At 36.5% G+C, this 23,563-nt stretch overlaps 1 protein-coding gene and 1 long non-coding RNA gene across 2 annotated transcripts in view; one reads left to right on the top strand and one right to left on the bottom strand.

The window, feature by feature from the left end:
• Window positions 1-23,563, bottom strand: part of LOC109536103 (ankyrin-3) — a gene marked incomplete in the record, with an annotated part of 72,537 nt that overhangs the window by 15,148 nt on the left and 33,826 nt on the right. The window contains 18 exon segments of the mRNA XM_048669219.1: window positions 1,195-1,402; window positions 1,456-1,667; window positions 2,447-2,607; window positions 2,684-2,908; window positions 3,196-3,213; window positions 7,558-7,663; window positions 7,722-7,856; window positions 9,074-9,166; window positions 11,946-12,129; window positions 12,346-12,492; window positions 12,548-12,697; window positions 12,755-12,910; window positions 15,279-15,424; window positions 15,476-15,824; window positions 15,879-16,039; window positions 16,093-16,369; window positions 18,946-19,170; window positions 19,228-19,485. Coding sequence (XP_048525176.1) covers window positions 1,195-1,402; window positions 1,456-1,667; window positions 2,447-2,607; window positions 2,684-2,908; window positions 3,196-3,213; window positions 7,558-7,663; window positions 7,722-7,856; window positions 9,074-9,166; window positions 11,946-12,129; window positions 12,346-12,492; window positions 12,548-12,697; window positions 12,755-12,910; window positions 15,279-15,424; window positions 15,476-15,824; window positions 15,879-16,039; window positions 16,093-16,369; window positions 18,946-19,170; window positions 19,228-19,485 — 3,211 coding nt within the window.
• LOC109536107 lies at window positions 18,129-18,806 on the top strand. The gene is made up of 2 exons (XR_007282170.1): window positions 18,129-18,544; window positions 18,609-18,806. It is a non-coding gene; the product is annotated as an uncharacterized LOC109536107 (long non-coding RNA).

The following is a 23,563-nucleotide window of genomic DNA, read 5'->3' as shown; positions in this document are numbered from 1 at the left end:
TCTTAATCCCCTGGTGGAAAGTGTGTATTTTCCCGACTTTTCAACAAGTTTTCCAACAAATATTCTACAGTCCCACTACTGAGATCTGTAGAATTTATAAACAGATGAATTAAGGTTCATACAAAAAAAACAAGTTGAGGACGGTGGGCCGAAAACAGAACATAGAATCCACATCGGATAGCATAATAAAAGAAATAAAATTTCGTCCCAAATAAGCTCAGGAGAGAATAAAAATCACTTGACCAAATTTCGGTTGTCTTCGAATATTTCCCGAAGTACTGGGAATTCTCCGATTTTTAAAACACCATTTTGTTAAGCATGCAAGTGTGCAACTTTACCATATTTTAATCGAGTTCGTATTTCTTACGCTTCACGAGATCCCAATGCTAACTTCTTGAATATGTAACACCCCGTATAGAGTTCACTTTCTGCGGTAAACAGTGTTTTTGTAATGACCTAAGATCAGTCAACTAAATCATCATCATTTTGGTTATAAACCTATATTCAACTAAACATTGGCATATCCAGGAAACCAAGCAACAGATCAAATCTACATCGGAGGAACTAAATTTTACCTGATTTAGTTCCTAAGTTGAAGCATGAATGATAAAATAAGAGTTTTGCAACAATATAGATCACATTTAGTACATTACAGCTAACATTAATTAACATGCATGGAAAAAGTAGATTGTATTGTGTGGGAATCTTATCCTGATCTAAATGAGTGAGGGAAGTCTTCTTACATATGTTTACCATGCGTTTCGGTTGAAAATATTTTAGATAGTTTTGCTGTCGTTATTTGAAAAAACACTAAAACTGTATAATTCGGTAATCAGATACCTATAGAAAACTGTTTATTTATATAAAAAGTATGTTTTAGCTAGTGATGGGAAGAATCGGCATCAGACGATAATAAAAAACTGCATATCTTCCGACTGGCCGGAAAGGACGATTATTCCCATCGCTAGTTTCTCCATCTTGTTCTGTGAAACTAACCATCAAGTGTCTTCTAGCTAAACACGTAAATATCAATCCCAAGACATTGCGTGAGGAAAAACAGCGCAAAGGTTGTGAGCCAAAATTCGCTAAAGTTACATTGAATTGAAAACTGAAAATGGATTTGCCATTGAATATCAAAAAACCTAATCAAACAGTTAGTTCTAAGACATCTCTTCAATCATAATCAACAATTACCTGTGATGGAACAAAGCAGCCTCAAAGTGGTGCTGGAAACCCCTTGGTACTGGTTGATCATGCCTCGAGAGTGAGCTTTAGGGGCTGGCATGCTCAGCATGATAGCCTTGTGGAACTTTCGTCTTCTTGGCTCGACAGTCAGTATGGGAGAAACTGCAACTCCATGCCCCAAAAGCTTTGTAACCAATTCCGGCTCGATTGCTTGGGCCTTGGAAAAATACAATTAGTTTTGCTGGGCAATTCAAAGTCGCGCCTTTGTACCTGTAATCCGACTCGGATCTTCTTGGTTAAGGCATTGGCCGGAAAGACGGCTTGCACTAAAGGTACAGCAGCACTGGAAACGGTCCCTCCGTCTGGGCCAACAGCATGAATCTCCTGTCTTATTCGTGAAACCACCGCGAAATAATGCGGAAAGTCGTTGGTGAGAATTCGGGTAATGCGGTTCGTGTGCAGATCCTCCAATTGGCTTAATTCTGGAAATTGATTGCAATAGTAGGCCAGGAGCGTTACAGATTGGCATTGCTGTAACGTGACTTAACATAATCAGAATCGCTCGGGAATGGTATATGTATTATTGAAAATATCGAGGTGCGCCAGCTTGAAAAGGTGCTATTCGCATAAACAACGAAAATTTGAAAATCGCTTTTTCCCCCGAAACAATCGCATATAACTCCGTAAGGATGCATTTTGGAGAAAACGCATACTCATAAATTTGTTCATTATGAAATTCTCTATAACAAAGAGTTGATCCGACATCCATAGATTTGAAATGTTCGCTTTAAAATGCTCGAAAGTGCAAAAAAGTAGGTAAAAACAAAGTATTTAAATGATTTATTTGACAATGAAAAATAAGTTAATCACGCCATACATTTAGAGAAAAGTACTTGACTGCAATACAAAACGAGAGCCGCAACGCCGATTAAGATCGGACGGACAGTTTTTGCATACTGCAATTGTCAAATAACCTACCTGAAAAAATAACTCTTTTTTAATTTTATGCCAGGCTCAGTTATGGATATTTTTTTGAGCTCGCGCTTTTACGCCTTCTTGGACCCTTAAACTATCATATACAATTGCTATATTAACCATTTTCCAATTTTTAATTACTTTAAGCGGTTTTAAAAAGTTCGAAAATTTTGGCTTTTAAATAAAGAAATGAATTTGTATTATGTAAATCTATTTAAATTGTCAATATTTTGTCACCTCGATATTTTGTTTCACCTCAGTTCGTTAGTTGAAACTGCTCTCTTACCTTCGCCATCAAAGCTGTGGTTCAAAACGTCTTGGATCGCCTCCTCGTTGGCTTCCAAAGTGTGCTCCTTCCAGGTCTCTCCATTTTCCGATCTCAGCACCACAATTTCGCGATGTTTGCCTTTCAGCGATGCAAAGTGGGGCACCTCGATTATAACAGGCCTGAAATGAATTTTTGGTCATGTATTCCTTTGGGAGTGCACCTGGGACACAAAAAAGAAAAAAGTAGGTGACTCACCCTAAGAACTTGGCTCCTACTGGTCCCAGTTCCAGAAGCCGACTGGCTAAAGCTTCACCCTCCATTAGGGGTGGCGGATGGGGAGCTCTGTGCGCTCTAACGTAACGGCATGTCACCCGCGTAGGGGCGTGAGCACATCGCGGTGGTACAATTACTCTGACTCCTGAATGTCTGCAGCCGCGCATGGCACCTCCGCGTGCATCCACCAGGAAAGACACCAAAAAGCTACACCAAAACACAGAAAATTGATAGTTTCTTGCTTGTGAATGATGCATCCACATCCGTGTCAAAAATTAGCCGATATGGCGATTTCTATTTAGGCTTCGGGTTTTTCATAATGAACAGTGTAATGAAAAATATATTACAGATGAGGATATAAAATATCAAGGCAGTTATGTAATAGAAATTATGGTTCGGCATATATGCTACATATTAGTTTCTATTTGAATCTAATCTACTTTTTCAAGTTAAAAATGAAAAGGTTAGAGACTGTACACAAATACAAGACTTACTTTTTCCAACTGGGGACACTGTAGACAAAAGTACACACAGAGTAAGGTTAATAGCTCTATATAGTATATTTACAGTAATGGTACACAGTACAGTATAAAGTGCAAGTGTAATTCTCAGAATTTACTGTTTTGGATTCATTTCAATCAGTATTTTAAAGATATATTCTTAGCAAATACAAAGAGATTTATGAGGATATTTGCACTGGTCAGATGTTTATAATGCACACGTTTGGTAGATTATTTATGCATCATCAGGGCCTCTTGCAGAAAACCGATCAAAGTTAAACGCTTGATGAAAAATGTTAAAAGCTTTCATCCATCCATCCATAGCGATGGTTTTCCCCCGAGATGCTCTGACGGTGCAGATATCTATCAGCGAAACGACGGCAGTTTCAGTATCTGATGCAGTTTTATATGGACTAAGTTTCCAACAAATACCATTTAGAATAAACGGAAGAATCACCATATGATAAAAAAAGGCCACTTAGTAGATTACTTTAAAGTATTCTCTAGTTGTCATTACTCTGAAAAAATTTAAACTATTCGTTACTTTGATTTCCACACTAGAACTTGCAATCAAACTTTACTATGTGCTCCACATATATGAGATCTCAAAGTAATCATTGCAGTAAGTCAGAAGCTGCGCGTGGTTTAATACTTTGAGGTGTGCAATGTTGGAAAATCACCGAAGCCAAAAAGTTAAACGACTTTAATAAGAAATACAAAAGTTTGCCATGCTCGCAATCAAAATATCCCGATTCGAATATCAATGCGCCACGTACAGTAACCTACTGACTAAACAAACCGAAAAAAGCGATGAAGTAAAGTGGGAACAATGGCCAACTTAAAAGATCGTACTACTCAGTACTCTTGCGAGTGAACAAAGATCGCGGGTGGAAAATTATACCAAATTTACTCTACAAATGTGCAGTGATCAAAGCTGAAGCCTTTAACCGAAAGACTAGCTTTATTATAATTCACAGGTCTTTGCGTTTTGCACGACACGTTCTTGGACTCAATTTTATGAATTACTTCAAAAAATATAAAATATAATCGTGTTCTTAAGAATAGGCATTGAAAACTTTTAGGTGCACTTATTGAGGAACCGCTACTGTAATGACTTTGTTACTTTCGCATCCGCCACGACATCGGAAAATACTTAAATACCAGATCCGAATTCGATACGAATACTTAAATTCATCGCGATCGCATCGTTTTTGACCTGGTCAGTAATCGTTACTTTTCTCCTCATCTCGGGTATTCCGACAAGTTACTTTTTCAGCACTCTTACCATTTAGTGTATATTCATGTAATTTTTGACAAATTTAATGTTAATGTTACGACAAAGGTTCGCGTGACAACTAATTTGGGTCACACTTGCACTTTACAGATCCAGCAATTCATATTCTCCTAGTTGCTTTCATACGGCATAATAAATCAATGCTTCTGGTCGATTTACGCGTTTAGTAGGGATATAGTTATATTAACTAGGAAAAAACACTCAGGCCAGGCAACATAGAGAATTAAAAATCTACTGATAAAAATATATACATATTAAACAGGAAATAGTATTATTAGTCCCAATGTGGCCCCGATGCGTCTGCAAACGGAACGTTTGCACAGAAATATCTCAGATATCTCAACCCTTAAAACGAACATGTCGGGAATTCATCGAACAGAAATGTAGTGCTTTGCACAAAGTGGTTCTTGGTGAAAATAGCAGAGTATAAAAGGTGAAAGTGCCAACAACAAAAAGATTCTTCTCAAAAAATGAAAGCGTTGGAAAAACCTTGTGTCCTCGATTCAATTTCGATTAATCTAAACAGTATTTCATTCAAAAACAAAACGCACAAAAACACATACACCTAACTGATTAAACAGTTCGTTCGTCAAATAACTACAATACAAGAGCTTGTATAAAAGAAAACCACAACAGTTATCACCCTCACGCTTCAGTGTTGATTAGTAGTGTTGGTAAATAACTTTAGTGCGGCATTCAGTGCGTTAATCGACCGATGTGCCCCATCGGTCAGTATTAAAATACCTTTCTCTGCACAGGCCTGTCCCGGGGCTTTTGGGTTTGGGGCCCAAATGTAAGAGGGACCGTTCGAGCACCACCCATTCATTGTCGGGGTCGAAAAAGCTTCGAACACACATACAAACACGGTTACAGGGTGTCGAATTTAGCTCTCAACGAAGACAAGCGATAAGGATTTGCGTCCATCCACATCGATTGTTATCGTTGATCGGTTATGGATTGTCTAGCTTTGCTTACTTTATATCTATCTACACTATCAAGACAGTTTTCCAACTATATATTAAGCAGGGTTAGCTACCAACGAAAGCTTTGCTACTGAATTCTAACACTAATGGGAACTTTTTGCTATAAAACACAAGCCTACTATAAAGCTCATAGAAAATATTCAAATTCATTAGACACACATATTTCTGAAACATTTTACTCTGAAACAACCGCAAACATTTTTGAATGTTATTTTGGTGAACAAACAGAACACATTAATGTAATGTTTGAAATTGCAATCGTCAACATCGATATACATGGGACATGCGATTTTTGAATCGCTCTAGCGCTTAAGAACTAAGTGTGAATTGTTCCATTATCAATCAATGATTTGTAAAGATTTTTTCAGTCAAGTTTAATATTCCATAACTTTATTTTCATAAGAGATGCTAAACTCATTTTCTGCAAATTGATACATTGAACCCTTGGCTACAACCAGCTAAAGATATATTCAAATTGATTGACCAAAGTAGGTGGAACACCGCATTATTTCTAAGTTTGAACCTATCAATTAATGTCGTACCCAGTTCATTTAACAAAATGACCTCAACATCCGACAGAGAATCAAAAATGTTATAATATACAGAGTGTTCCATTTAAAATAAGCGAGTGTAACCGGAAGTGGAACCGACTTGACAAATATTTCAGACGATTTAGACCCAACATTATCACCTTGTATTGAAATTTTCAGTGTTCGTTTCAGAAAGTGTGGATTTTTGTTTAGCAGATACTTCTAGTGTAAGCTCTCAAAGACGGCCCTGTATGTATTTTTCAAAAATATAATTGCATTTACTAAGTGATTCTTATTCGTCTTAGTCCTCTATTCAACTCAATTTCCTACGCTCTAACTACAAATAAGCAAGATCTATACAGTGAATTTGTAAGTAGTGGGATATACATACATATTTATACTTTGTATCTGTTTATACTAATCTAAATTTTAACTTTTTTTTCGTTTTTTGATGCTTCAGGCCGGAAATTCCTCGCTTTTAATAATGTCCGTTCTGCCGCTTAATTATTTCTTAAAAAGTTATCTCAACCTATTTATTCTGCAATTTGCATTTAACATATTTCAACAATATGAACAGAAAAAAATCAAATAAACGACAGGTTTGAATAAGAACAAATTGCCTGCATTATTTTCACATTTTTGTGCGAGTACAACTACAATAACAGTAATAATAATAATCTTCCAATCAACTTTCTAGCCATGAGAATAATTGCCATCAAATAGGCCTGATCTACCACTTAGCATATTTCACTGTATCTTATTATTTAATAATAATTGCAATATACCGACAACATTAGATGCTTCAGAAAAAAATCATTGATCATTTAAATAAACATTTATCGGTTTATCTACGATGTTATCCATTAGATAAGCTGAAAGATACTTTTCAAACCAACAACACAACTCTAGTGAAATCAATCTTTTTATATCCTTAATTAGGACTGTTAGTTTGTGGTATTTTGACACATACGCCTGCGCAATTGAGTCTTAAAATAAGAGACCCCTTAATAAGGATACTGTTCTGTGCTATTTGTGCATCAATACTACTGTAAAGCTTTATTTCTACCTTATACTAGCAGTTGACATTTCTAAGTCAGTAACCTCTAGAATCTGTGGCTACTGTGGATACTGAAAGCAGTGAACTAGGCATTCCAATAACTATAATTTCGTTAGAGAAATAACGCAAATGCAGTATTAAAATAAGAATTAACCTTATTACTGCATTACAGTATTTATAATTTTCAATAACTCCCTATAAGTAAGTTTAAAAATCCACTACTGTAACAAAAGCTCTGTATAGACTATCTGTATTACAGAAACTGTCTTGATAATTTTTCTGTTGTATTCAAACATTTAAAGATGATAAATATATTAAGCGCACTCTATTAACACAAGGAAGCATTATTAAGAATAAATTAACTTCAGACCGCTGGTTTTGAGTAAGCCACAAAACATACTTTTAAATCAATTAAGTTAAAACGCACAAATGTAAGTAAATATTGCCAATATAAACAACACTAAAGGCGGTAGAATTAAAAGGATTACTTACCCGGCGGTAACGGGTTGCCTGTTGATGTCAACATTGTCCGGCTGAGAGAAAGACTCTTTAACATGTTGCGGTTGAATGATCAGCTCGTTGCTAATATGCGAGGGAGCTAAAATGCGAAAGAAATTACATATACCGAGAAAACGGAATAAGAACCTAAATAATACCCAGAGAATTTCGATTGTATTCGCTTTTCTCATCGTGAGTAACGTCCATTCGCATGGAATCGTCTCCCAAAGACTTCATGTCGTCGACAGTCATGTATTTGTACTGTTGCTGATCGCCCAACAGCGGATCGTCACCTAAACACCAAACAGAACGATATTAATTGGTATTTTTTTTAACAAATTACATAAATATTGTAATGTAAACTTCAACGGCTACTAAAATAAGACATGATGTGGGAGCAATTCAAAAACATCGTGAGACCCGTTCGGGTGTTGATCGATCAAACCGCGTTATACATTATCAATTCTCATGTTTAATTAGCTAACAGTTAATTTATTCGAGATCCTCAATCGTCAATTATTTTTAGCTTAAAGTGCGTATTCAAGGTGAACATAGAAATGGCGTAAACTGAACAAATGTATAAATCAAACTGTGTATTTACAGTCGTTATCAATTGGGTAGGTCTCATTTCAATTTAAACAATTAATACCTATCGAGGTTACAGTCTATTCGCTTGTTCAAAGATTGGTTTAATTGCACGTCAAAATATAAATTTGAATCTATATTAAATAATTATTTTTTGTTTATCAAGATGATGAGTTTGTTGCTTAACTGTTTTATTGCAGTAATGCATTGTTTTGCTAAAAGCCAACCTTGTTAAAAAGTTACCTCGCCTCTTTGCTTTTTAGTACCTAAATAATACGCTGACACAAAGGTACTTTTAAATCAGTAATTGAAACACCCACCAACTCACTTTGGCCACAGTAATTGTAAATACAATCGAGAACTTTTCAGTTTCAGCTGCCAACAGATTACATCCTAAAACAGTTTACCTAACTAGTATTACAGGGCGTAAATGAATGAAATTTTTCAACTAATGCACTACGTTCGATCGACCAGAGTGTTGATAAGATATGGTGCCGGTTTGAGAGGATGAAACAAGTGTATTGATAAGAGTGGGATTACGCAAGTAAATATCTGTTTTCGAATATCCAGCGTAAACAGCAGATTTAGAACTAATTAAATATTGCAAGTGCACATTAGAGGATGATGATTATAAGCTATGCGTTATTTGATATAGCAGGATACCGATTTTAACGCTCAATAAATTGTGGGTGTTTATTGAACTAACTACAAAGCAAACCACTTCCCATACATGTTGCTAACTGTTAAGCCTGCTGCGCTACTGGAAAAGCCAAAAATGAAACTAGCGTTTGGCTTCACATGTACCTTCAGCTAACCATATTAGTTAAGCGCCTAAGATAACATTTACAAGGATGCAATTTAACTGTAGTAGAACATTGTGGCATTTTGCGTCCAGGTAAGTTAGTCAGCTAGTAGAAAAACTTACGTGTATAGTTCATTTGTCCCTGGTAATACGGAAGATATACATGTTGGGCATGCGTGGGTCGGCCGAATACCACTGGCGGCTCGTCCACTCCGCCTGAGGCATGCAACATACCAACCGCCACCCTTAGTAGCTTATTTATAGCCCCTTACACTACCCAAATACATCCACCCCAAAAGTAAGAATTTGGCCCATTGTACGAACGTTGACTTGACAAAATAAGAAAAAATATATACAAATTGAAACTGAAATCGTGTTGAAATAATTTAGCTCAGTCATTTACATCTAGTTAGAAAAGCACAAAAGCCCTTTTCTATTTAGATCAACTTCTAAGATCTTTAATTAAGTACATTTTTTATGAACCGTTGTAACATTATGTTCAAGAGGCAGCTGTTTTTAGAACAACTAACTATTATTTGTAGAAAAATACCCTGTTGCACGATACACAGAAAACGGTATGCCAATTGTGTGTCATGGCGCATGATGTCACACGCGAAGCTCGGCCTCGGGATGGTCGGGATTTAACGTAACCGCAAAAATAACAGTGTTCCAAACGCGTAACCTGGATAACCAGTTGTTATACAATTGAACCACTTCAGCAACCTTATCCCAATGGCTATTTTTGGGCATCAAATCACGTCCTCACAGTACCGAATTGCCTTTGCGACAGTACTTGATAAGCATTCAGCAGCAAATCGAACTTTTTGCCTCATTGAACCTGTTACTTCAAGATGTTGTCTAGTTATTTTATATGCATGCGCCAGTTCTGAACTTTATATATTTAATAAAGTGTCAAAGTAATGTTTATTTATTACACAATTATCTAATATTAAACCACTGTCAATTATATGGTTTCTTGCTAGTTTCAGGAGATGAAGTACGTCTGTATATGCAAAAATATTTAAAGAATTATCTTTAGGGTGTGGACCAAAGCAATTTCCGTCGTAACTTATATTTAGTTGTGTCCATAAACTGATGTTATATTAAGGATGGAGTGTAACCTGGAACCGCAGTTACACTTTGTCAAATTAACCGGTTATTTTTGGAACCGTGTTATAAAACCGAAAAAGTGGTTCGCACCAGCACAGAAGCGATGCAACACCGTCCAACTGGTTACTGGTTGATTTGTCGAATTCTAGGTCACAATATCACAAAAGTGGTCCATGCAAAAATGCATTTGGTACTCATAGTTCCAATCAGAAAAAATTGCTTGAGAGAATGTCAAATATCAAAAATACCAAGAGGGTTGGAAAGCATCAGAAGATTTTACCATTTCAGAAAGGAATATTGCTCACTAACAGAGCCTTGGCACATATGTTTGATTATTTATATGAAAAGTTAACTTATCGTCTTAACCAAGATGTTCTCGAAAATTGTTTCTCATACGATCGTGGTATGGGGGAGCAAATAACCACCCTTCTCACCATATTAGAAACATTCTGCCGCAATCTTTGCAGAAAACAGAAATACGGATGAAAATACTGAGCAGTGATGAAGATATTTGTTGAACTCAATCAATATTTTCTAATCTGATAAAAAACGAACCGCTGGGTGAACAAAATCAAGATGATTTTGGTAAAGATATTGTTTGTAATTAGTTTATGCACATTCAATACTTAGGAGAGAAACTTATCGATGAATAAGTAGTGAATGAATTTGAAGTAAAAGAAAAGATAAATTTTGAATATTTAAAGTACATAACGGGATATGTGCCGTACAGGTTAGGGACAAATATTCTTTGGGTATTCCTACAAGTAATCGCGATCTGCAACATAGAAATGTACCTGATTGGTTGCAGACTATTTCGAGACGGTTTTTGGTGGAACCAACTAACCATTTATTGAAGGCAGCTCAGGTTCTTGATACTGAGTTTTTTGACATGCACAAAAACTCTTTACATGATGAAAAAACATTTGYATGAAATTGGCACAGRGAACTATGAAGAAGTTAGAAAATTCGTCAGSTCSGTTTGAAGTAATTCTCTGGCGAACTAGAACTTGTATTAGATTACGRGACCTTAATCGAAGAATAAGTTTCGAAAACTGTAAAAATAAATTAGACAAAAAATGGTTAAGTTTACTAATTATAAAAAAKAAATTTTAATTGTGTTATGTATGTATATTGTATGGTGTTTGCATGTATATTGTGTACATATACTTATGAACAAAATTTGTTCATACTCATACATACTGTATCAAAATTATTCTGACAACTGTAAAATTAAATTTATTTTGTTTTAATATAGTCCCACCGCGAAATTCTAAGTTGAGAGAGTCTATCTGGCGMATAATCGGAGATAATTTTATCCATATATMCCCATTTAWWTGTGTTGGAAAAATGTATTAGACATGTCAGCACATGTAGTATGTATATCAAATWTACAAAAATCSCAAAAAGTATACACTTGTGTATGRGTATCGTGTGATAATWCTTATAATAATGCGCCTCATGTGCATTGGCAACCCGTGTTTAGGTGTATCGTGCCCTGTTGCATAAACGCCTCTTCTTGTAGTCTTCTTCGTTTTTTGTATTCATTCACGGTTAAGAAATTAACTCAACAAACTAATATACAAAGCATACAAACAAAACATAAACAAAACGACTCTAGGAACAAGCAAGCAAGTTGCACTTCTCAAGCACTGCATTTGATTGTCCCTTCGATGCGTGAGAAAACAAACTCAACAAAAACTAAATGCACATAACGAAAACAATAATCATATGAATTAGTTCAAATAAACCAACTGGCTATGTATAAGGCTCATAATTAATGCTTCCCCTCTAAACTGTTACAAGTAAGCCTAGCGTAAGCTGTATAAAACAACTGCGGCCTTTCATGGTCGGTTTTATACTAATGTTTACTGTTGAAGCAACTTACCGCCTTCATCCTCAGAATCTGACATAAAGGTTTCCTGCATCGCTTCCGGTGCCATCACTTTATATTTTTCTTCGATGTTCAAAGTGGTTGTTGTATTTATGGTCGTTTCGGTCACAACCTTCAGCTCTTCGACCACGCTGATGTATCCCAGTTTCTTTGCAATTCCCAATGCGGTTTGCCCATTCTGGAAAAACAAAAAGCAATAAATTCACTGGTCTAAAGAGTAGATTCCAATGAGTAAATTGTAGTATACATTCAGTTATGTAAAGAAAGGTGTAAAAACGGGAAATTCTGAAGCTGAACATATTATTATATTCCTATTCGCTTTGCTTAATCGTTTCTCAATTGACTTCAACTAACTACTCCCACAAACTACTCCTACAACTTAAGAGCAACTTACTTGCGTAACTGCATTAGGATCTGCCTTATTCTTCAACAAAAGACTGATAACCAAAACATGTCCCTGTTGAGCGGCCTGATGCAGTGGCGTGTATCCCGCCCCTGTGACTGGATTGACTTCGGCTCCTTGCTCCAATAATAGCCTTACCTAAAAAATGAATCAAATGTACGAGCTCGTTGATTAGACTCGAAAAAACATTTACCATATTCACATGCCCATGGTGGCAAGCAACATGTAACGGTGTGTATCCACTCTTCGTTTCGGCGTCTTTTATTGCGCCAGCCCGTAGTAACAACTGAGCAACTGCAGCTCTATCCTCTTGAGCACAGAGATGTAGCGGAGTCAAACCGTTCTATTATAAAGACAGAGTTATCAAGTAAAAGTATCTTTAAAACAATTAGATGCGTACCTTGGAAGTTTGGTTGGCATTGGCTTTATGCTCTAATAGTAAGGAAGATATGTCAGAATGACCTTCTTGGGCGCTCAAATGCAAAGGTGTGAATCCCGCTTTGGATTCTGCATCAGCTTGAGCGCTGTATTCCAAAAGTGTCGTTGCAATATCCATCTTAAAGTGAAAAATGAAGAGTTGGCAAGAAATCAACAAAGTGACCAGCTAATTTCGATTTGTTTATTATCGATGAACCTTTTTTCTTTCTTTGTGTTTTTGTGATGCGCGCGGTTTTGGATAGATTATTCCGGGGCATCTCAGCTTGCTTTGTTGTTATTAGTGTTGGGTTTATTTTACTTCCGAAGTTCCCGAATTTACTTTTCTTGTTATACGGAGGTTCAGTTTCAAGAGCGGAAACTTCAGGGGGAACTTTAGGGAATCAAACAACAATTAGAGTTTGCGTATACGTATATTCGAGAAACGCTTCGGTAAGGGGTGTTTAAGGTTGACTTCTTAACAAGCTTACTTTATTATTAAAGTTTTTTGGTTTTGTCAGTGGCTTCCGGACTAACACGTTAATGCATGTCTAAAAACATGACAAACCACTGCTATTTCCTAATCGCTCAAGAATCGCTTCAATTCATTCAGTTTGAAGGATTTTTGGATTATTTAATTTATCTGCACATTTAATAATGTAATTATGTATAATAATTTAATAAAACAGTATAAAATCGCAACTTTAAACTGTGATGTCCCTCATCAACAAAAACTATAGAAATTGCTCGAAACGTAGTACAACCATCTCATATATTTTCTTGTTTGTGTTAAAAGGCGACAGTTACACTCCGCCAACGCAATTTCACTTATAAGAGAACGAATAACACATATCCTGTAGTATTTCGACTTGCTGAATGCAAATCCGCGGCCAGTTTGACTCTATCAGGTCAGCATCAAGGTAATTCGAAGGTCTAATTGAGAGAATCATTTGTGCGGATCAAATCTGTACATCTGTAGGCTTTGTTCAAAAGAGATGTAAAGCGAGGTAAAGCACCATCCATAGAAACGAAATAATAAAACACATCTAAACTTACAAACATAACATCTTATAACATAGGGACGACAACAATCTCCAATGCCAAACTTTAAATTTTAATTTATAATTTTAAAGTTTCGTTATCCCTCTATCGACCTATGTCTTCGCCAGCTCAATCGAATTATTCGTTAAATTTTTCAAAATTTTTGTGTGCGGATTTCGATTTAGCAGGTCAAAATATTACAGGATATAAATATCTCGAAAAATTCCGTATTATCCATGACATTTCATTGGCCTGCTAAGAATTAATGAATTAAATGATACTGTGGTCAATGGAATCGAACAATGGCCTGGCCACCCAGATAACCAGAAATTAATCCACTGGACGTTTACGTCTGGAAACATTCAAAAAACCAAGTTTACTCGTTTATTCTACTCCAGTTTTAACCAAATAACAGAAAAAAACTTAAGTATTAAAGATTTGTTGGTTGTATTAGTCCGTATTGTTCACCGCTTGTTTAATGTTTTGTATTGTTTTTGTTGTGCCTATTCTGTGTGTGTATGTAATTTGAATTGAAAATGTATTGAAATGGGTGGACTACATTTCGAACATTTCTGAATTTTTTGTTGTTCTAATACATCACCGATTGAATGTGTGATTTTATTAAGTTTGATTAAATGATTATCAACTATTTTTACGTTTTAGTTGAAAACACTGAGTTGTACAGAAAAACTAAAAGTAAGCGTTCTTCTTTCAAATTGAATTACGAATCTAAATCTAAAAGTGGTACCTTTCTATGAAAAAGCAGTGACCTATAATTGTTTCTTCAAAAACATCCATTAACGTGTTAGTTCGGACGCCACTAACTAAACGAAAAAATTGTTAGTTATCCTCTGCAAAATTTCGTTCAAATATCCAAAGCGATTTACCAACAATTAATAAGTTTGATTTCGAATATAGATTATAATCCAAACTCATATTATTTTTCGATACTCTATCGTTCCCTGAAGTTTTCGCTCTGGAAACTGAACCAGCCTGTATGTGTTGGCTTTCTTTTACCTGGGTGAGAAAAATCAATTCAGGATAGTACTGCCCTAAAATAGTACTTGGCATTCTTCTTGAGCAATACTTTTGCGACGTAACCGACCGCTTTTACAACTAAAAAAAACTCATTTTTTGTAAGTCACTTTTTCCAGCAACAGAACTGAGATACTGCGCCGATGCGTTGAGTTGGCGCACCAAGCCAATTGTGCAGCACTACGCCAACTCCTAAAAATTAACTGAGTTACGCGTACAATAAATTGAGTCGATATTGGGGGTTGTAAATGGTTTTTATGGATAATATCACCTTCAATATGCCGCCAACTTGGCCTCAACCGAAAGTTTCGAAAAAATAGTAAAAGTTACCAGAAACCAAAATTCAGAGAGAGAATTCACGAAGCTTGGTTTATGAAACAAACGTCGTTATTGAGAACGATCTCGATCTTATGGACAGTACGGTAGTACTTTACCTGATTTTTTCGAGCCGCGATGTGCAAAGGTGTGTGGCCATTTTTGGCAGCAGCATGAGGCGAAGCGCCCTTGTCCAGTAGAAGTAGTGCAACTGGCTGATGATCGTAATGAGCCGCTACGTGAAGTGGAGTAACTCCGTTTTTACCTGAAAAACACGTTTGAGGATTATAGAAAAACTTTATTAATAACATGATACCTTGAGCGTTAGCAGGAGCGTCTCGCTGTAGTAAGAGTCGCGCGACGTTCAGATGACCATATTTAGCCGCCAAGTGAAGAGGCGTAAAACCCTTTTTCGTAGTGGCAGTCAGGTCCGCGCCATTATCCAAAAGAACAGAAGCAACTTCCTCCTGTCCTTCCTTGGCGGCGATATGGAGGGGCGTATACAAGTCTTTGGTTGTAGCCCCGGGTTGAGCACCATGTTGCAACAGCAGCATTACGATGTCTACGTTGCCCAATCGCGAGGCGACGTGAAGAGGCGTCTGCTCTTCACGGGCTTTCGCGTCCACTGACGCCCCATTTCGCAGAAGTATTCGAATAATATCCGTCTAGAAAAGAAAGGTTTATCAAATATGACTCTTAACGGTATAGGAGATTTTTACTTGATTGGCTCTGGCTGCTAAATGCAGGGGCGTCTCGCCTCGCACGGTAGGAATATCCGGGCTGGCATCGTGCTGAAGCAGATATATGACGATGTTCATACATCCCATAAAACTGGCCACATGTAGTGGGGTCAAACCGCTCTCGGTAGTGGCCCCAATACCTAATTAAAATGGATAATCAATCAGGTGTTAAAAAAAACACAGTGAAACCTACTTGCTCCATGCTTGATCAGTAACTCCACCATCTTCAACCTGTTCTTCTTGCAGGCAATATGTAAAGGTGTAAAACCATTCAAGGCTCTAGCGTTGACGTCGGCACCGCGCTCTAGCAACAACTTAGCAACCCTCACGTGTCCACAATGCGCTGCCACGTGTAAAGCAGTGAGATAGTCTACAGTGACTTCGTCTACAGGCGCTCCGTGGTAGAGAAGGATTCGGGCTGCATCCACGTGCTCTCCTTGCGCTGCCATATGAAGTGGTGCCAAACCATTCTAATAACATATTATTATATGTATAATAAATTATACAGGGTGTCTACACAAAATTCCATCTAATAAGGTAAAAACAAAGATTTTTACTCAATTCGATCAACTAATGGAGGTAAAAAATCGAATTAACGCAGTAAACTTTAATGAATGTTGCTAAGTAGTTTTACTACTACGTAGTGGTTTGGTAGTTTCTAAAAAAAACATAAAAATATACTACGTGACAGAAGAGAGAGCACCCGTAAAAGAGGCGTGAGACAGGGAGATACAATATCCCCAAAATAGCTCTGGAGGATATATTTAAGACACTTGAATGGAAGGCTAACATCAATGGTGAACAAGTAAATAAGCTTCGCTTTGCTGACGATATTGTTTTTCTTGCGGAGAGTATAGATGATTTAAAGACGATGCTAGAGCAGTTAAACAGCGCCGTAAAAAGCTACCACCTGCACCCAGCAAAAACAAAAGTAGTGTGTCCTGCCGACTTTAACGTACGAAGCAGAAACATGGAGCCTTAATGAGGGGACCATGGAGCGTTTAAGGATTGCTCAAAGAAAAATGGAGAGGAAAATGCTAGGAATACGTCTACAAGACCGAAAGACACGCGAATGGATCAGACAGAATACAAAAGTGATAGACATCGCAGAACGGGTGGCGAGGCTAAAATGGAAATGGCCCTCAATTGATGAGGACAGATGACAATAGATCCTCCTCTAATACGCCCTCCACTCGGTTGTATTCCTAGTCCGGAAGGCAACCTAATGGAGGCCCAGAACAACTAAACGGACCTCCTCATTCGACTGAAATATCTGCCGGGCGAGTGACTTTTTCAAGTTTGGAAACAAGAAGTCGCACGAGGCCAAATCTGGAGAATACGGTGGATAGGGCAGCAGTTCGTAGCTCTTTAGCTTTAGCTTTAGCTTTAGTTAACAACTTTAAAAGTCAACTTGTAAATTATTATTTTTCTAGGCTTTAAATTACTAAGAAAAGACACCTTTGGAAGTAATTCGTATTTTTTAATACCTATTAGAGTGAGTTACACTATAAAGAAGTTTCTTACGTTGCCTTTGACCTTGTACGAAGTTTCAATTTTTAAGTTTTTTCAATAAAAATTAATACAAACACCCAGTTCAATGTCGAAGGAGATTAAGTTTTTTCCTTTCTATTTCAATTTGTAAATCTAATAATTGAAGCTTTCGCTTTCTTTCACATTCAATCATTAACAATTCCTCTTCCAATTTCTTTTTCTGCAAATCTGCTAGTTCTAGCCGTTTATCAAGCAGTTGGTCGTATTTTACAGCTATTTCAGACCTTTTTAGAGCTTTGAATTGCATTGTTAGTCGACGTCTAGTACATGCTAGTACAGTAGTCAGTAGCATAGAACAAGGCTTATATATATTATATATTATAGGTCAGTAGTACACAAATATGAAGACAAGGAGTACACAATAAAATATAATATAACCAATATATTACTGGCCGCGTTGCTGCGAAAGATCATGTGAAATAAAATTCGATAATCATGAAGATAGCAACCTGAGACAAGGGATAACAAGGGATTATTTCATGTCTCTGATAGCAACCTAAGCCCAAAAAGCGGAGGTGCCATTGTGATTTTCTGATTAACTAACAGACGATTAGTTTGCGACGGTGCAACACATTTTTTTTTAAACACCGGTTAAGATATAATCGGTGTTTAGACAAGGAGTGCGCATTTCTTTGAGAATTGTCCACAGCGATACCCACTTAACGGCGTCAAAAGCTTTCGAATAGTCAACGAAATAGATATACTTACTTCGATGTTAAATTCTCGCTCTTTTTCAATGATTTGACGGACGTTCAGTATTTGCTCACTTGTATCTTTCCCTGGTACAAAACCAGAGTTTGCTGCGATTTTTATGGCAATGGAAATACTTTAAGACGTTCATTAATGAGGTTGGGATACTGCAGTCCTCAGCGACAGACCAAGATTTTGTCTAGGCCAGTGAGACCAAAGGCCATAGGGATAATAGTGTGAGGTGCTCATAGTAGCAGTTTTCATCAGGGGCAATATGACTGCCCTCCGGTACATTCAAGAGGTCTTGAACTTCGTTTTCTGAGAACATCCAGTTTTTCAACAAGATAGGTATATATGACCACATGGGGGCTCAGAACAATATGAACATATTTGGGATATTAAAGGTAGGTTACAAAATTTACCACTACCCCCACTTGCTAAACGCGTTCTGCAATGCCGCACCGATAGCCTGGAGTAAGATCCCCAAGAGAACATCGGCACGTTTAGGAGTGCATAAACATTGCGGAGGGCCGACACATTATTAAGTTTTTCTAGGCTGTTAACCATAGAATTTCTTCAATTTTTTAACGAAGTACTCATGTCAGTAAGTATAAGAAACCTGTATACTAAACATTACTTAAATAAAACCAGTTTTACGGGGTGTTACCATTTGTATATGTCTCTGATTCATTCATCAGTGAGGACCACATAGGCCCGTCTTTAGAAAATTATCAAAAAAAAGAACACTATTGATTTTTCCGGCAAGTATTTCCTTAAATAATTAGAAAATTAAGCTTTKYCTCACCTTGGTTTTGGCATGAATAGGTGCACCATTTTCCAAAAGCATGTCAACGACTTGATCGTGTCCACTCCGGGCGGCACAGTGAAGAGGGGTGAGCCCGTCCCGCGTTTTAGCTTGAATATCCGCTCCTTTTGCCACCAACAAAGTCACCATGTTAATTTTACCCCATTTGCTGGCCACGTGAATGGGTGTGATGTTGTGCTTTGCTGTATAGTTCACATTGGCACCCTGAAATAATCGCAATTGCTACTAAAAAAACTCTAAACACCAGTGGTATGTACAGACCTTCTCGTAGAGCAAAGAGGCCACTTTATCATTGCCGTAATGAGCGGCAATATGTAGAGGTGTAAAGCCACTTTTCGATGTAACATCAGGGTTGTGCTCATTCTGTAGGAGCAAAGCAGCTGCCTTAACGTCGTCTTTTTTAGCAGCTATATGGAGGGCGGGAAGTCGCACTTTTCCCCTGGTGTCGTTCTCTAAAAGCACAGCCACAACTTTGTCGTGGCCCTGTTGCATGGCCACTGCCAATGGAGTGAATCCATCCTAAAGTGAAAAATAATCTTAAGTGCAAATATTAAACAACGAAATAGACTTTTGAATTCTGAATCAAAGAATTTGAGTATGATAATCAATATAAGCCGGTTTACAAAACCGAAATCGCGCATGTAACCCGCAGGCAAATTTATACAAAAAATGCAATTAGCTTCTTTTGCTGAAGTTCCTGTTAGTTTTATTGTGGCGGGTGAGTGGCCTGTTGTCCCATTTCATGACAATAATTGGCTTTCGACTGTGGCAATCTTATTATTCTTATGGAAAAATTATACAGATGACCGAGCGATCTTTATGGATATTTGAGTTCATCCACTGTGGTTCCGAGCTAGCGTAGAGAGACACAATCTTGGCCTGAAGGTTCTTTTGTCAGCCTGTATTATTATTATACAGGATTATTCGGGTTATAACATGCCGAAGATTGCGGCTAAACTATTTCAGAGATTATTATTTTATGGATCAGTAGAAGCCTACCGGGGGTATATTTTATTTAATATTTTGTATTGTACTTGGGGACACCCGGTGTCTCCAAAGTTTGCACTTTCGAAATGGAATGTCAATTGTATTAAGGTTTATCTTGCTTAATTAAATCTTTGCTTTCTGAGATATTTGTTGTTCTATAAAAATGCGGATTTTTTTGAGGGTGTCCGAAACCCAGTTCAAACAATTGCACGTTTTGAATGGTAATAACTAGCTTGATTTAAATGGAACACTGAATTTTATGCCACAGACAGATAAAATATTTAATCATCGATTGAATTCCATATTATGGTTTCCTATTTATTTATTTGTAAGTATTTTGCGTAATTTTATATAAAATTGTCAAATCATATAATAGAAATTGCTATTTACAGAACATGCATGAAAATGATAGTTTACGCTAAAGCAGAAAGAATTGATAACATTGTTTATTTCAACCTGGGAAAATCTCTTTAAAACTGTTTAGCAACATCTCGCATCTACACTGAAACTGAAATGCTTTCCTGACACAAACCATCCCAATAAAGTCGTCCATCAAGAGTGTTAAGTCTATTTGAGGAAAATGGGAATGTTGCATATGGAGAATATTTGCGAAGAAATTATGCTGTCAGAAGATAAGAAACAATAAATTACGAGTTTTGACTTGCTTGCAGACCCGGAAATAGGACAAGAGGTCATCAAGGAAGGAGTGTCTCAAGGATTCTGCAAGATTGCAATTATCACGATAATATAATTTAGCTTCATCAAGAACTTTCTCATAACGATTTTGACAAACCCCTTAGGGTCGAAAGGGTCGTTCTTCAAAAGGTGGACATTGGAGGGATGTAATATTTTGTGATGAGTAAAAGTTTTACATATTTGGATCGGATGGACGACAAATGGTGTGGCGAAAACGAAATGAAGAATGTACGATCATGCTGTTATTGGAGAGACCGGTACTTAATTAGAAGAGTGAAAAAAGTCAAAAGGAAAAGATAGCCACATGAGATTAATCTAGCTCTTCGTCACTGAAAAAATCCTGGAAACACCCAAAAATTTCGTATTAAAGTGAGTTTTTCTCACGTAAAGCAGCGGTTTTCGCTTTAAAGTTACATTATGGACCCGATTGAGAGATTTTTGGTTCCACTTTGGGGAATTCTTGAAAAATCGCTTCGATTTAGTTTCTGAAAAAATCGTAAAAATTCCCAGAAATTTCCTATTAAAGTGCGTTTTCCACACTTAAAGCTGCGCATTTTCTCTTTCGAGTGATATAACTATCAGGATTGCGGGACTTTTGGCTTTTTCTTGTAAAATTTTTGAAAAATTTGTGTTTTTTAACGGCCCCCGCCTTAGTAACTGAAGAAGTCCTGGAAACTCCCAGAAATTTCCTGTTAAAGTGAGTTTTTCCTCACTTAAAGCAGCGCATTTTCACTTTTGAGTGATGTTATGGCTGGATTTAGAATTTTTTGGTTTTCCTATTTTCTCCTATTTTCCTTTGGGCCATCGACTCGCCTTAGTAGGTAGAAAAATCCTGGAAACTTTCAGAAGTTGCTTATAAAAGTAAATTTTCCTCACTTAAAGCTGCAGACTTTCTCTTTCGAGATATGTTATGGACAGTTTTGAGGATTTTTCAGTATTACTTCTCTTTCCAATCGCCTCACCTTCGTAACTCAAAAAATCCAGGAAACTTCCAGAAAGATCCTATTAAAGTGCGTTTTCCACATTCAAAGCGKATTTTATCTTTCGWTTGATATTATGAGCCGGATTGATGGATTTTTGGCTTTTTCTTGTAAAATTTTGGAAAAATGTATGTTTTTCAACGGCCCATCGACTCGCCTTAGTAACTGAAAAATACTGGAAACTCTTAGAAATTTCGTATTAAAATGGACTTTTCCTCACTTAAAGCCGCCGATTTTTTCTTTCGAGTTATATGATGGGCCGGATTTGAAAAATGTTAGTTTTTTTTTGGCAAATTTTTGAAGTTTTTTTTTTCGCCAAATTCCGCGAAAAAGGATCAATTCGCTGCAGGAAATAGCTGCATAGAATCATGTCGTAATTCTTTTTGTCGAGTTTTTCTCACTATCTCACTTTCCTTCTTGTCTTTTTTAGCAAGTTTTCTTTTTTATAGTTCTAAACAATATTAGAGCAGCAGCAAATTTTCGTGACATGCTGCAACGAGCACGGAAAAGTCTGTGGGGATATAAAATAGTTGGGCAGTTGGACTGTTTAGGTAGCAGTATAATTTGCAAAAAAATTAAGCTAAGGAAATATGGCTGCAGGAATCCTGTAAGGAAGTCGAACATTTCCAGTCCATATACGACGATTTTAATGTAAATAAAAAGCTAAAAGAACATTCTGGCATATACAGAAGAAAAAATGGTGTGCGCTACGGGAGGCTCGACAGAAGTGATAACTTCATATATTTATAGAAACCATAAAAAATTGAACTTGTTTAAGGCATGATGGCAATAATAATTTTAATATTCTTGGTAGTCTAATAATTTATAAATGGATCAGGAATAGGTAAAATGTCATTAAATTCCCTTTTGATTGTAAAATATCTTTTTTATTTGAACCATTTAACATTCTTCAACGAGAGGTTGTACATATTGCTCTTCTTGGGATTGTCTAAACTCTTATTCTTGAGTTTCTGTATTTTGTAGCCGTAATTTCTTATTTGCTTTGTATAATCTTTGACGTTCAGCACTAGTTCGTGGTTGATGAAAGCTACTTGGAGTTGATCTATTACTGAATGCTCTTTGTTTAGCACGAAATTGTTTTTGACGTCCAGCATTCCTTAATACTTTTCGCTTTGTAGCATGTTTTTTGTGACTGGTCTTGTGTATGTTGTTCATAAACGTCTGCTACAACTTGTATCTGAATAGGAAAAAGACGTTCCATCTGTTTAAAATATACGGTAAAACGAGGAAGAGCTATACAGACAGGATATGTTCGCGTATGTTCGAAAAAAAATTCTCACTGAACTAATCCAAGACTAACAAAATTAAACTAAATTGAGAAAGTTTAATCATAAACGAATCAAAGAGTATATGAAGGGAAAAAATCCATTTTGATGCGTGGTAAACACAATTAATCATAGAAATAATATAGAGAATTCAAAATAAGCCCTAATAAATTCGTTTCACATATTTTGCAACTATAAGCTGAAGAGAGATTCGTATCGTCTTTGGTATCAAGAATGCGTTGCGTGATAGAAAATAAAAAGACGGGACCCATGTTTTCTGAAATAACTGAAGTGAACTATAATAATATTTTTTCAATTAAATTCAAAACATATTTATTATATATTATTACAAAACAGTAATGATGTTTATCATTTTATGTTAAATATGAAAGATTACAAAATAGATATCTAAATATTGATTATTTGTTGTTACAAAATAAAATAACAAATAATAGAACATATTATTGCCTTAAGTGATTAATAATAGTTGAGATAGAATAGTAGATAGCTACTCTTGAGCGTTTTTCATAAATTGACCCTGCCTTCTTTAGAGAATATCCGCTCAACATCTGATTTAACAATTGTCTCCGATGAAAATCACTAGTAGAAAGAAAGTAGGTAGTAACATTTTAAGAGATCGGAACTTTG

Source organism: Dendroctonus ponderosae, unplaced genomic scaffold (genome assembly GCF_020466585.1).
Source record: "Dendroctonus ponderosae isolate FM_Combo_2020 unplaced genomic scaffold, Dpon_F_20191213v2 Dpon_F_20191213_8, whole genome shotgun sequence".
NCBI classification, from domain to species: domain Eukaryota; kingdom Metazoa; phylum Arthropoda; class Insecta; order Coleoptera; family Curculionidae; genus Dendroctonus; species Dendroctonus ponderosae.
The sequence above is the reverse complement of the archived record's forward strand: the minus strand, read 5'-3'. Positions and strand labels throughout refer to the sequence as shown.